We start from the raw sequence: 12,457 nt of genomic DNA, 5'->3' as shown, positions 1-12,457 counted from the left end.
AATTGGGGACATACTAAATACAAACATACAAAACCACACACCATGATCCCAAACCATGCAAAACGACAGAAAAACAACAAGGAACAATATAAAATTCCCACATTCCACTACACCTACAAAATCCACAGGAATCTGTCATTTCCCTTCACCTACATAGCTCAACTGCAGTTGTCAATACCACAAAATTACAACCAACAACTACAAAAATTAGAATCAGACTGCAACTAACAATACCACAAAACCAACACCTAAAACAACAAAAGTTGGAATCTGATACTTCCCTTGACCTATATAGGTCAACTACAACTGACTATACCAAAACACATTCACCTACAATGAAACACTTTGATATCTAACATTTCCCCTGATCTACCAAAAACATTCAGCTACGATGACAAACATAGGGATCGAACATATCCCTTGACCTATATAGGTCAACAGCAGCTCACAATACCAAAACACATCTACGATGACAAAAATTGTAATCGGATGCTGATATAGACCAACCACAGCTGGCGATACCAATAAAACAGACACCTAAGATAAATAAAACCAAACCAACAACACATCATGAAAAACCCCACAAAACGGCACAACTCTCTATATATTTAAAAAGACTACTTACCACGAACAAATTCCGGCACTACATACTAGGTTAGCCACCCCAATCAAACGCAGACACGCGCACACACACAAACAAAGAAACTCCCAAACTGCCCACTACCTACCAACCCCCACACCAAACTTCACCCTCTCCCCAAAAACAAAAATCCACCAACAAATAAACAAAACTCAATCACACATAACAACTCAAAAACAACTGCAACAAAGCATATCGTAGCATATCCTATGCAACATAATCTTAAAACAGCCCCCCCCACCTAAATCCACAAACATTACCCCCCCCCCCCCAAATACAAAACCCACTCAACTAACCACTCTTGGCTGTACATCTTACTAACTGCCCTCAAAGAAACGCAAAAATTGCAACACTCTCCAGGGACGCTCTTCCGCCAGCAATACTCACCTAAATGAGATTACAGGTTAGATGAGCCCCTCTTCCCCCTCCCTATGACTGGTTTAACCCCCCCCCCCCCAAAAAAAACTCCTCTATTGTATTGGTACATGCCCCAGTTTCGTAATTGGTGAACTCTAAACTATGATTTACAACCAAATGATCATAACCCCTCTTCCCCAACCCCCTATACAACGAAAAAGCATCTGACACTATAATACTCTTCTCCTCTGTATACTCTTCAATTAACCCCACCAATTCCCCCTTCATACGCCCCTCCAAAACCATGAAAACACAATTCGCATACCCACCCACCCCGAAATAACGGCCCCCTACAACCATAAACCAACCGGAGACTTATCCCTCCCATACTTCCTCTTCCCAAACTGCGATCCATCTATCTCGACCACCACCCCTGGCCCACCCTACTTACCCCTATACTTCACATATTCAGAAAACACTTCCCTACGAGAAGAAAACCAACCTAAAACTGTGCTCTCACTCACTCCAGTCTCAAAACTGATAGAGGATCTATAACAAAAATAATAAGTCATCAAAACAATCTCTCACATGGCCAACCAAGACTTCTCGAACCAGGTACCATATCTGATGGAGCGCCAAAGGTTATCCCTTCGGCACTGCCACATATAACACTCCCTGGTCCAAAACATCTAAACTCTCGTCAACCTCATGTTCTCCTGCACTTTAAAATTCTTGCTAGGATTCCAAACATCTGAAGAAATTTGATGAGGGACATCATGTCCTCTCCTATCTCCGCAAACACCCTCGAACTGTTATATTTTACAGTCATACCCATACCTAATAAAAGAAGCCACAAAATACGTTAAACTCCTTACCGCATGACAAACAGCAAACCAATTTCAGCCCTTCAATCACAGGCAATCCAAAATACTGTGCATTGTGAACAACAACGCTCGAATGAACCCAATACACCACATAAAATTCAGACCATATAAACACTCACCACCAGAGGACACCACCAACCACAATAAGATGACATCTACAAACACAACCAACTCATGAACTAAACTCTTAATGACATCACACACCACAACACCCTTACATCACGGTACAAAGAAGTCAGATGGGATTGGACGCCTCCATTGACCCAATCACAGAACACCTAACTGTAGAAAAAGCAAAACAATTAACAAAAGGCAGTATCAATATCAGCTGACCTGTCTGTATTACCACAAAAATGAAGCTTGCTACTATACCCAATATCAAAAACCTATCATCATCAAAGTAGGCACAACAAACTCAACACAACCCTCCCAGTCACAGTGTGACATAATTACCAACAATGATAAAACTTTACAAAGGACCATCAGGGAAATCTAAGATGGCAGAACAGCTGAATTGTGAATCAATTTTTCATATGACTTCTTGTTTTCTAATTAAATCGTGGGGCCAGGGGGGTAGATGGATGAAGATAAGAGATTAGTTTTTATTATTGAAAGTAATTCTATGTTCGCTCTTAATCATACACCCACAGGCTTGGCTAACATCTGCGCATGGGCTGCCTATGGCTCAAATGGCTCTGAGCACTATGGGACTTAACATCTATGGTTATGTCCCCGGGCTGCCTATTGTAAACTGTATAGCCTGCAACTAACAACACACAACAATAATTCCAAAAAGTTGTACTGACACACACTTTTGCACATAAACTTATACACAGGCATACCAGACATATATACACAAATAAAACCACACAATCTCTCAAATAGGAAGCCTAGAGTTAAACCACAAACCACTGTAGATAGAATGCCGTAAGTTATCCTGCCAACAACACCACATATACTGGGAAGCAATACAAGATGAAGCAACTATGGTCAGTCTCATACCTTCTCCACAAACTTAACACTTCACATACTCAGAAATTAAATCAAATAATCATGGGAATTTAATCATGCTCAACATGTCATCTCCCAATGCAGCACACAGAGCCCAACTTGTGAACTTCCTTGTCACATTCATAACCAACAAAAAACTAATAGCCATAAACAAGGCATCACACTAGTAATTACAAACGAATCTATTGCCCATAATGCCAACATCAAAATTGCTTGCAAACAAACCATTCAAATTCTTCCTGTATTATTAACACAACATTCAAGGAGTACAAAATCACTCACAGACAACTTAGAAATAAACAACCCATACTACAGAGTGTCACCACACACTCCAACAGGCCCTCTGCAAACATGATCCATTTCAAATACAACATGCCACCATTACATCACACAACAGAACAGTTATGTCATTGCTCAAAGCAAAATAGTAGTATCGAATGCTCAAGTGGACCCAAAGATTCAACCTGTTTTAAATGCTAAATGAGGTAAAACATCATATAAAGCTGAAACATACATTTACCCCAGTAAAAGGTGGTTTTCTTCCTCGTGGAAAATATCAGAAAATTTGTCACAAGCATACTAACCAACTTAATATTATCAAAAATAGTAAGTTAAAACTCAGATCATTAATCTCATCTCCACATTTTACCACCTAAGATTTTGGGATACAACTACAATGCGGTATTTACTGTACAAAATATAATAATTAGAGTCGTCTTTAGGTGGAGTACACGAACTTCGACAATAATACAGTATTTTTATAATTTAATACTGGGCATAAAACGTTTGACAGATAGTATACCTATAGGCCTACAGTGGGGTAGATTAAGGTTTCTTCATTTCTTTGATAACTCCTGTTGTTTGATGAAAGTTGTAAATTGGAGATTATATAATATAGTACGTGTGTATGAAGTCTTGAAGGACTACCATGACCAGTTTGTAATACCACTGTGTCAGAAAAAACCGCATATTGCAAATCACAATCGTTTAGTTTTCCATTTCTTTCCACCAATCCTATACATTGTTTTCCCGTGATGAGCCCTCTACTTAAAAGGTATTTTAATAGATCCGCCGTCAATATGTCATACCATTTGAATTAGTGTTACTACGTTTAACTTCCCGAAATTAATTTTCGAAGGCCGCTGCATCACTGTTAGCATAAGTTATGCAAAATGTTACGTGACTATAAGTAAATTCTACTTGCCTACCTATTCCCACAATCAGTAGCACAACAGCAGCCAAAACCATTTTCCAGTTCTCTCGTATTTTTGGATGGCGCCAACATGACTGGGAAGGATCAAACATTCCGGTATAAAATCCACCATCCTGTATAAGCGAATCGCTGTCCCTGGATATGGTCTGCGAGCAGCAAATATCTCCAATGTAATACTAGTTGTAGTTCATTTAATGACAGGTTTTTGAGTACTGTGGAGACTACTTACATCGTCAGCGCCTTTAAATCTTGGTGCAGTGCTTGTAATTGTTCTTGAATTCCGGTTGGGATCGTCGATTCTTACGATAACACTGTCTTCTGACACAACGTTCCGATTTTTTGGCTTCAGTGGAGATCTTTCAGTGGTTGAGCCATAGACTCTGATAGCCTCATCATTTTCTTCTTCAAACGCGTCATCGATTGTAAACCGTTTATCATGACTGCCGAACACACCTGCCATTTCTGTTACGTATAATTTGATGATATTCTTGTACTTTATTAAGCCACCTGGCGTTTAATGAAATAACAAACTAACATTCCATTGGAACATAAACGTAACTTCATCGTGTCATAATGAAGAGAATACCATGCCACACCACATTTGCAATTTTCTCATTTCTGCAGCACAGCTCGTTCGTGGTCATTTCTCACATCAATCTCTACTCACAAGCTTCACAATAATATCAAACGAAAACATTATGGCAGTAGCAATAGACTGCATTGAAACCATCGGGACTATGTAGCATATTCATCATCACATTATCTTTGACTTGCGTAATTTCTGTTCTCCCATGTAACGTGTGAATAGCTACAATGTAAATGTTCTGATTTACGCTATAAAACAGACCAAATTAACGGTTCACTGAACATAAATAATGAAAATTATGGCACATAAATTTATCAAAGATGTATCAAAAGATTCTCTGTTGTGAAGTTGTCGACTTCGTATGGAATAATCTTACACCTGTATATATTTCATTTGCTTGATTCAATAGAAAGTTAGTAGAAAAATACCACTACAATACATTTCAGAATTTTCGGAAAATATGACTATAGTAGTTGTTAAACCAGAGTTAACAGCTGGCAGCCATATTTTTCGGAACTGATCATCGCTGTCATTGTTTATAAACAACAAAGAAAGAAAGTACTGTGTGAACGCGAGTGTAAAGTAAAGGCGTAGAACTTATTGAATATCCGTGTGTTTTTATGCCTGTAAGTCTGTGTTGGAAATTTGTAGGTGATGTCATTGCCAGTTTCATTATGTATCCTACGTATTGAATTAAGTGACGAATTTAGTGATAAGAAAAGTGACAAAAATTCAGGTAATAATTTCACCATTTTTGCGTATAAACTTTTATTGTGTGTGTGGATATAACAGATGATTTTCATGATATAGAACTACTTTCGAAAACAAAATACCAAATGTTGTGATTTCCAATAGGCCTTTGTGGTGCAATGGCTGCAGAGAACATGAAAAGATATGGAAGAGGAAGAAGAGAAATGCGCAATCTAACCATTGAAACTTACTCGAATGATGGAGAGTCACGACCCCGCGGATTAATTCCCGGGTCAGAAAGCAGAGAGTCGACCCCTTTGTGTCTTCCAGAAGGTAAGATGCGAAAGAATGATTGAAATGTCTTCCTTGATTATCTCAGTACTGAAATTGTTTGAAATCTGCTTTCAATATTAATTAAACGAATAAAAAACAGTTCGCACCTATAGAATACTTTCATCTTACCAAACCTAATTAAAGTTTTAAAACTTGGTGAATTGTTTGAAAGATTTTTAGGCGGTTGTGTTCCGTTTCCTCTGTTTGATTTGCAGCATAATTGTATTTTCTCGTGTCTTCTATTGTATTTCTGAAACAATTAACATCTCTTTTGTTATCCAAGGATTTCCTTTGCCACTTTCACCATCTCTTCTCTCAAAACTATTTCCCAATTTTCTCTGGGGGATTATAAATAATGAAAAAAAGTGACAATAATTCGCCATGTAGTTGTAGTGTTAAGAGGTCAATGAGCATGTACACAAGGCTTGAAAATATTCTTGAGTTTTCGGACAGTATTTTTCAGAGTTAGCCACAGTCCTAGGTAATTGCATTGATGAATTAAAGTCACCCAACCCAGTTGACATAATCTGCCTCTCTGAACACCGTGTGACCACTGGTATAGGAACTAGGCCTAAGCACAATGAGGAACTCAGACAGGAGAGTACTGCAAATGTTAGAATAAGGAAAGGTTCTCATAAAAGTATAATTAAAAATAATGTAAGTATATTTCATCAAAATATTGGGAGTTTAAAGAATAAAGTAGATGAGCTTCTGGTTTGTTTAGAAGATTTAGAAGCTGAGAATGAAATAGATATACTATGCCTGTCTGAGCATCACATTGTTACTGATATGGATAAGGTAAATGTAAGTGGATATAAGCTCTCTGCACATGTAATGAGAGAAAATATGGAGAAAGGAGGAATTGCCATATATGTCAAAAGTTATCATTGTGCAAAAAGTATAGAAACAAAAAAGTTTTGTGTAGAGAAACATATAGAAGCATGTGCCTGTGAGCTTAAATTAAATAAAGGCACATTTATAATTGTAACTGTATATAGGTCCCCATCAGGAAATTTTCATCTATTTCTGAAAAATTTGGACTCCTTGTTGTGCTATCTGTCAGACAGGGGGAAGCAAATTATTATTTGTGGGGACTTCAATGTAGATTCTCTGAAAGAGGGTAATAGGAAAAATGACCTTGAAGTATTACTCGGTTCTTTCAATTTGACACCCGTTATTGATTTTCCTACTCGGGTGGTAAAGGATAGCAGCTCACTGATAGATAACTTCTTTATAGACCAAGATAAGTTTAACCAGATAAATGCTCAGCCTGTTGAGAATGGTCTTTCTGATCATGGTGCACAGCTAGTTACAATATATGACATAGCTCCATTCAGCAATACTAAACAGTCCTCCAAAGTAGTACGTCCAGTCAACGATTTAACAATTGCAAATTGCAGGGAAAGCTTACAGCAGTTAGACTGGGATGAGGTGTACCGTGAACCTGATGCTAATTTAAAATATAATTTATTTCATGACATTTTTGTAAATGCATTTGAAAACTGCTTCCCCAAGAAAATAGTTAAATATACTCGTAAGAAACCTTGTAACAAACCATGGCTTACTAGGGGTATAAAAATATCTTGTAACCGGAAAAGGGAAATGTATCTCACAGCAAGAAAGAGTAGTGACCCAGAAACTATCAAAAATTATAAAAACTACTGTGTTATATTAAGAAAAGTTATTAAAAAATCCAGGAGTATGTGTATCATGTCTGAAATCAGCAACTCCGATAATAAAATTAAAACAATTTGGAATATTATTAAAAGAGAAACAGGTCAACCAAGAGCAGAGGAAGACAGTATTACCATCAAATTGAATGAAAACTTTACGAACAAAAAGTCAGAAGTTGAAAATATTTTTAATAATCATTTTCTAAATGTTGTGGATATAGTAGGATCCAGGTGTTCATTAGAAGATGTTAGGCTGTTAATGGAAGAGGCCATACCTATGCAATTTGATACAATTGAAATCTCACCCACTTCTCCCTCTGAAATTAGGAAAATAATAAACTTGATTAAAAGCAAAAACTCACATGGAATTGATGGCATTTCCAGCAAAATACTAAAAGCTTGTTCTCAACAGATAAGTAAGATTCTCAGCCACCTGTGTAATAGCTCTCTGGAACAGGGCATTTTCCCTGATAGACTGAAATATGCTATTGTTATAACTTTGCATAGAAAGGGGGATAGATCTGATGTCAACAATTACCGTCCAATCTCCCTTCTAACAGGTTTATCCAAAATTTTTGAGAAAGTAATGTATTCAAGAGTAGCTGCACATATCTGTAAAAATGAAGTACTAACAAAATGTCAGTTTGGTTTCCAGAAAGGTTTTTCAACAGAAAATGCCATATATGCTTTCACCAGTCAAATTTTGAATGATCTGAATAACCGAACACCACCCATTGGGATTTTTTGTGATCTCTCAAAGGCTTTTGATTGTGTAAATCATGAAATTCTGCTAGACAAGCTCAAGTATTGTGGCATGAGTAGGACAGTGCACAAATGGTTTAATTCGTACCTAACTGGAAGAGTGCAGAAAGTTGAAATAAGTAGTTCTCGTAACATGCAAAGATCAGCACATTCCTCAAACTGGGGAACTATCAAGAATGGGGTTCCACAAGGGTCAGTCTTGGGTCCTTTGTTGTTCTTATTATATATTAATGACTTGCCATTCTATATTCATGAAGAGGCAAAGTTAGTTCTCTTTGCTGATGATACAAGTATAGTAATCACACCTGACAAACAAGAATTAACTGATGAAATTGTCAATACTGTCTTTCAGAAAATTACTAAGTGGTTCCTTGTAAACGGACTCTCACTGAATTTTGATAAGACACAGTACATACAGTTCCATACAGTGAATGGTATGACGCCATTAATAAATATAGACCTTAATCAGAAGCATATAGCTAAGGTAGAATATTGCAAATTTTTAGGTGTGTCCATTGATGAGAGATTAAATTGGAAGAAACACATTGATGATCTGCTGAAACGTTTGAGTTCAGCTACTTATGCAATAAGGGTCATTGCAAATTTTGGTGATAAACATCTTAGTAAATTAGCTTACTACGCCTATTTTCACTCATTGCTTTCATATGGCATCATATTTTGGGGTAATTCATCACTGAGGAATAAAGTATTTATTGCACAAAAGCGTGTAATCAGAATAATAGCTGGAGTCCACCCAAGATCATCCTGCAGACATTTATTTAAGGATCTAGGGATATTCACAGTAGCTTCTCAGTATATATACTCTCTTATGAAATTTGTTATTAACAACCAAACCCAATTCAAAAGTAATAGCAGTGTGCATAACTACAATACTAGGAGAAAGGATGATCTTCACTATTCAAGATTAAATCTAACTTTGGCACAGAAAGGGGTGAATTATACTGGCACTAAAGTCTTTGGTCACTTACCAAATAGTATCAAAAGTCTGACAGATAACCAACAAGTATTTAAGAAGAAATTAAAAGAATTTCTGAATGACAACTCCTTCTACTCCATAGAGGAATTTTTAGATATAAATTAAGAAAAAAAAAACAAAAAAATATTTAAAAAAAATAAAAATAAAAAATAAAGAAAAACAAAAAAAACACAATAAAATAAAGTTGTTATATTAACTTAAGTATGTTGTTAAATTAACCTAATTATGTCATGTATTGGAAAATTCGACTCGTTCCACATCATTACGAAATATCGTATTCATGATCCATGGAACTAGTATTAATCTAATCTAATCTAATCTACTACATGCATGACCAGTGCAGCAGCTCGACTACAGTGAGGGCCTGTATAGAGTGGAATGAGGGAGCAGAGAAAAAAAAGGTGGAGGGAGGTCTGGACTGAAGGGCTGGCTGATTGCTAGGATGAAGAGGTAGCAAGTATGTGAAATAGGAATGTGGCACCAGGGTCATTCCATGTCAAGTCACCCAGGCCTTGACACCAACCATGTCAGATTTTGATGAAATTTGGTACAATTACTTCTTTTATCATCCTGAAAGCACTTGTAAAATTTTTTTGCTCTATCTCTTATAGTTTTTTTTTATAAATTTTTAAAGTTTTTAGATTTGGCGTTGTTTCAGCAGTCGGAAATCATAACTTAAACGTGTCCTCACAACTAAAAAAATTTGTATGTTATAGAATACTCAAGATATCAGTATGAAATTTTGGAATAAGTTTGTGTATTATATCTAAATGTTAAAAAAATTACCATAAAGATATATTAAAATCTTCCAAATGAAAAAAAATTACAAGTAGTTGTTGGGTTTTTTTTTTGTTTAGTTTTACAAAAACTGCGATATCTAGAGTCTCAGACCTGATAGAAAGCTCAAATTTGTTTTAAAATACTCTTAATTGTATAGGCTATTAGATAAAAGAAAAATTATGTTGGCTTTTTAACCTGTTCAATAGTTATCTAATTTTTTAAATAATATTAATTATATTTTAAAAATAAAAAGTACCAAGTGACTTAGACACCAAAAATAAGTTTTTGTCTTCTTGGAGTAACAATGTATGCTTGGATTTTGTTTTGTTATTCCTGTGTTTTGAAGTAAAAAATTATTACAGTGTTAAATAGTACGTGGATAGTATTTTATTCAGTTTATTCGAACTTTCAGTAAGTACTGTTACTTAGTTTACAGAGATTCTTTTCCAATATCCTATAAAAGTAACCAGAACAGTAATCAGACCAAAAGTGAAATCAGTATGTCAGATATTCAAACCTGTAGCGTAGGGTTATTTAAAAAATCTGACTGTTTCCAAACAACCTACACACTTTCAAAAAAGTTACAACCGGTACCTGAATTGAGTGAGGAAGAAAAAAATTTGATCCACTTACGATCTGGAATTAATCTGTGTGAATTTAAGAATATATGTTCACACCACATCTACTACTTTTTAAATGTTTTTGAGAAGTATCAAACAACATGTGTAGACCCACTAAAAAAACACAAAAAGTCCATCAAAAGTCGTTGAGAAGTGTAGGCTTGGATCTTTCTATATAATTACTGACAAAAAATAGTAGCATAAAACCTGGACAAAAGCTTTGCTCAACATGCCGTAACTTTTGTGAGGAAAAATTAAGAGTTGAAGTCAATGAAAGTGAAACAGATGATGAAGTCGTGGTTGAATTAGAATCATTGGAATCCAGAAATGAATCCCTTGTACAAACAAACATTGCTCTTGATAATTTAGGTTTAACACCGATAAAGCTTCACGGCTTGTCAGAACAAAGTAAAGGGTCTTATTTTAAAAGGAAGGTTAGTAGTATTGGAAAGACTGCATAAAAGGCAGTTTCAAAAGCCTTAAAATATGATGCACCAAGTTCTGATGATGATGAAGAAGATACAAGTGTGGTTGAGAAAGCAAAGGATTTTGATGTAATGATTTCGCTTATGAAAGAGAAGATGTCATCTGTTGGAGGTCTAGAAAAATCCAGATTCTGACCTTGGCTCCAGATTCTTGGAGTCGAAATAAAGTGATGAAAGAATTTAATGTGAGTGAGTACATGGTGCGACAAGCTAGAAAGCTAAAATCTGAAAATGGTGTTTTTGAAACTCCTGGTCCAAAAAAAGGTAAAACTCTTTCTGAAAATACAGTAAGACTTGTAACAGATTTTTATGAAAAGGATGAAAGTTCCAGAGTGCTACCTGGAACAAAAGACAAAATAAGTGTTCAAAAAAATGTGTACATGCAAAAAAGACTCATTTTGTGTAACTTGAGAGAACTCTATTATTCTTTCAAATGGGATAATCCCGAGGTAGAAGTAGGATTTTCAAAATTTTGTTTCTTGAGACCTAAATGGTGTATCCTTGCTGGTGCTGCAGGCACACACACTGTATGTGTATGCAGTATCCACCAGAATGTTAAACTATTATTGGATGCTGTGAAAATTGAAGAATCTTATAAAGACCTAATTAAGATGCTTGTGTGCAACACGGAAAACCAAAACTGCATGCTACATCATTGCGACAGCTGTCCTGCAAATGCTGCACTAACTGAGTACTTAACTGAAAAACTAAGTGAAGATTAGGATTTAGAAGAAGAAATTGTATTCAGTTAGTGGGTTAACACAGACAGGGCAGAAATGATCAAACAGTCTATCAGTGTTGAAGACTACATTTCTTTATTGGTTAGGTCATTGGAAAAGCTCACCCCGCACTCGTTTATAGCAAAATCCCAATCAGCAGCCTTTAAAAGGTTGAAAGAAGACCCACCACCCAAAACAGCAATTATTGTGATGGATTTCAGTGAAAATTATTCCTTTGTTATACAAAATGAGATCCAAAGTTACCACTGGAATAGAGGTGGTTGTACTCTACACCCAGTTGGAGTTTTCCTAGGAAATGAGGAAAACAATGTTTTTGTTTCCAACCACTGTTTTATTAGTGATGACCAAGAACATGACACTGGTTTTGTTAACTTTGTACAAAAAGAAATTACAAAGTGGCTGTCATTACATCATACTGACATTGACTCAGTTCACTACTTTACAGATGGTTGTGCTGGGCAGTACAAAAATAGAAACAGTTTTAAAAATTTGACTGAACACTTGAGAGACTTTAATTTGAAGGCCCAACACTCTTTTTTTGCAACAAGTCATGGGAAGTCAGTTTGTGATGGCCTAGGAGGAACTGTTAAAAGAATTTTAAGGAAAGCCAGTCTACAGCTTGCAGATGAAGAATAAATAATGACAGCAATCGATGTGTACAAGTTTTGTGAAAAAAATATTGAAAA

The 12,457-nt window shown here is 35.9% G+C and overlaps 2 protein-coding genes across 2 annotated transcripts in view; one reads left to right on the top strand and one right to left on the bottom strand.

Moving 5' to 3' along the window:
- LOC126204432 (transmembrane protein 134) overlaps window positions 1-4,866 on the bottom strand; it is a 28,546-nt gene extending 23,680 nt beyond the window's left edge. Inside the window, exons 1-2 of the mRNA XM_049938822.1 lie at window positions 4,335-4,866; window positions 4,101-4,251 (exon numbers count right to left, since the gene is read on the bottom strand). Coding sequence (XP_049794779.1) covers window positions 4,101-4,251; window positions 4,335-4,565 — 382 coding nt within the window. The 5' untranslated portion in view covers window positions 4,566-4,866. The remainder of the gene's footprint in view (window positions 1-4,100; window positions 4,252-4,334) is intronic.
- A 266-nt stretch (window positions 4,867-5,132) lies between these two features.
- Window positions 5,133-12,457, top strand: part of LOC126204431 (BRCA1-associated protein) — a 158,933-nt gene continuing 151,608 nt past the window's right edge. The window contains exons 1-2 of the mRNA XM_049938821.1: window positions 5,133-5,427; window positions 5,547-5,714. Coding sequence (XP_049794778.1) covers window positions 5,346-5,427; window positions 5,547-5,714 — 250 coding nt within the window. The 5' untranslated portion in view covers window positions 5,133-5,345. The remainder of the gene's footprint in view (window positions 5,428-5,546; window positions 5,715-12,457) is intronic.

Source organism: Schistocerca nitens, chromosome 9 (genome assembly GCF_023898315.1).
Source record: "Schistocerca nitens isolate TAMUIC-IGC-003100 chromosome 9, iqSchNite1.1, whole genome shotgun sequence".
Classification (NCBI taxonomy): Eukaryota; Metazoa; Arthropoda; class Insecta; order Orthoptera; family Acrididae; genus Schistocerca; species Schistocerca nitens.
The sequence above is the reverse complement of the archived record's forward strand: the minus strand, read 5'-3'. Positions and strand labels throughout refer to the sequence as shown.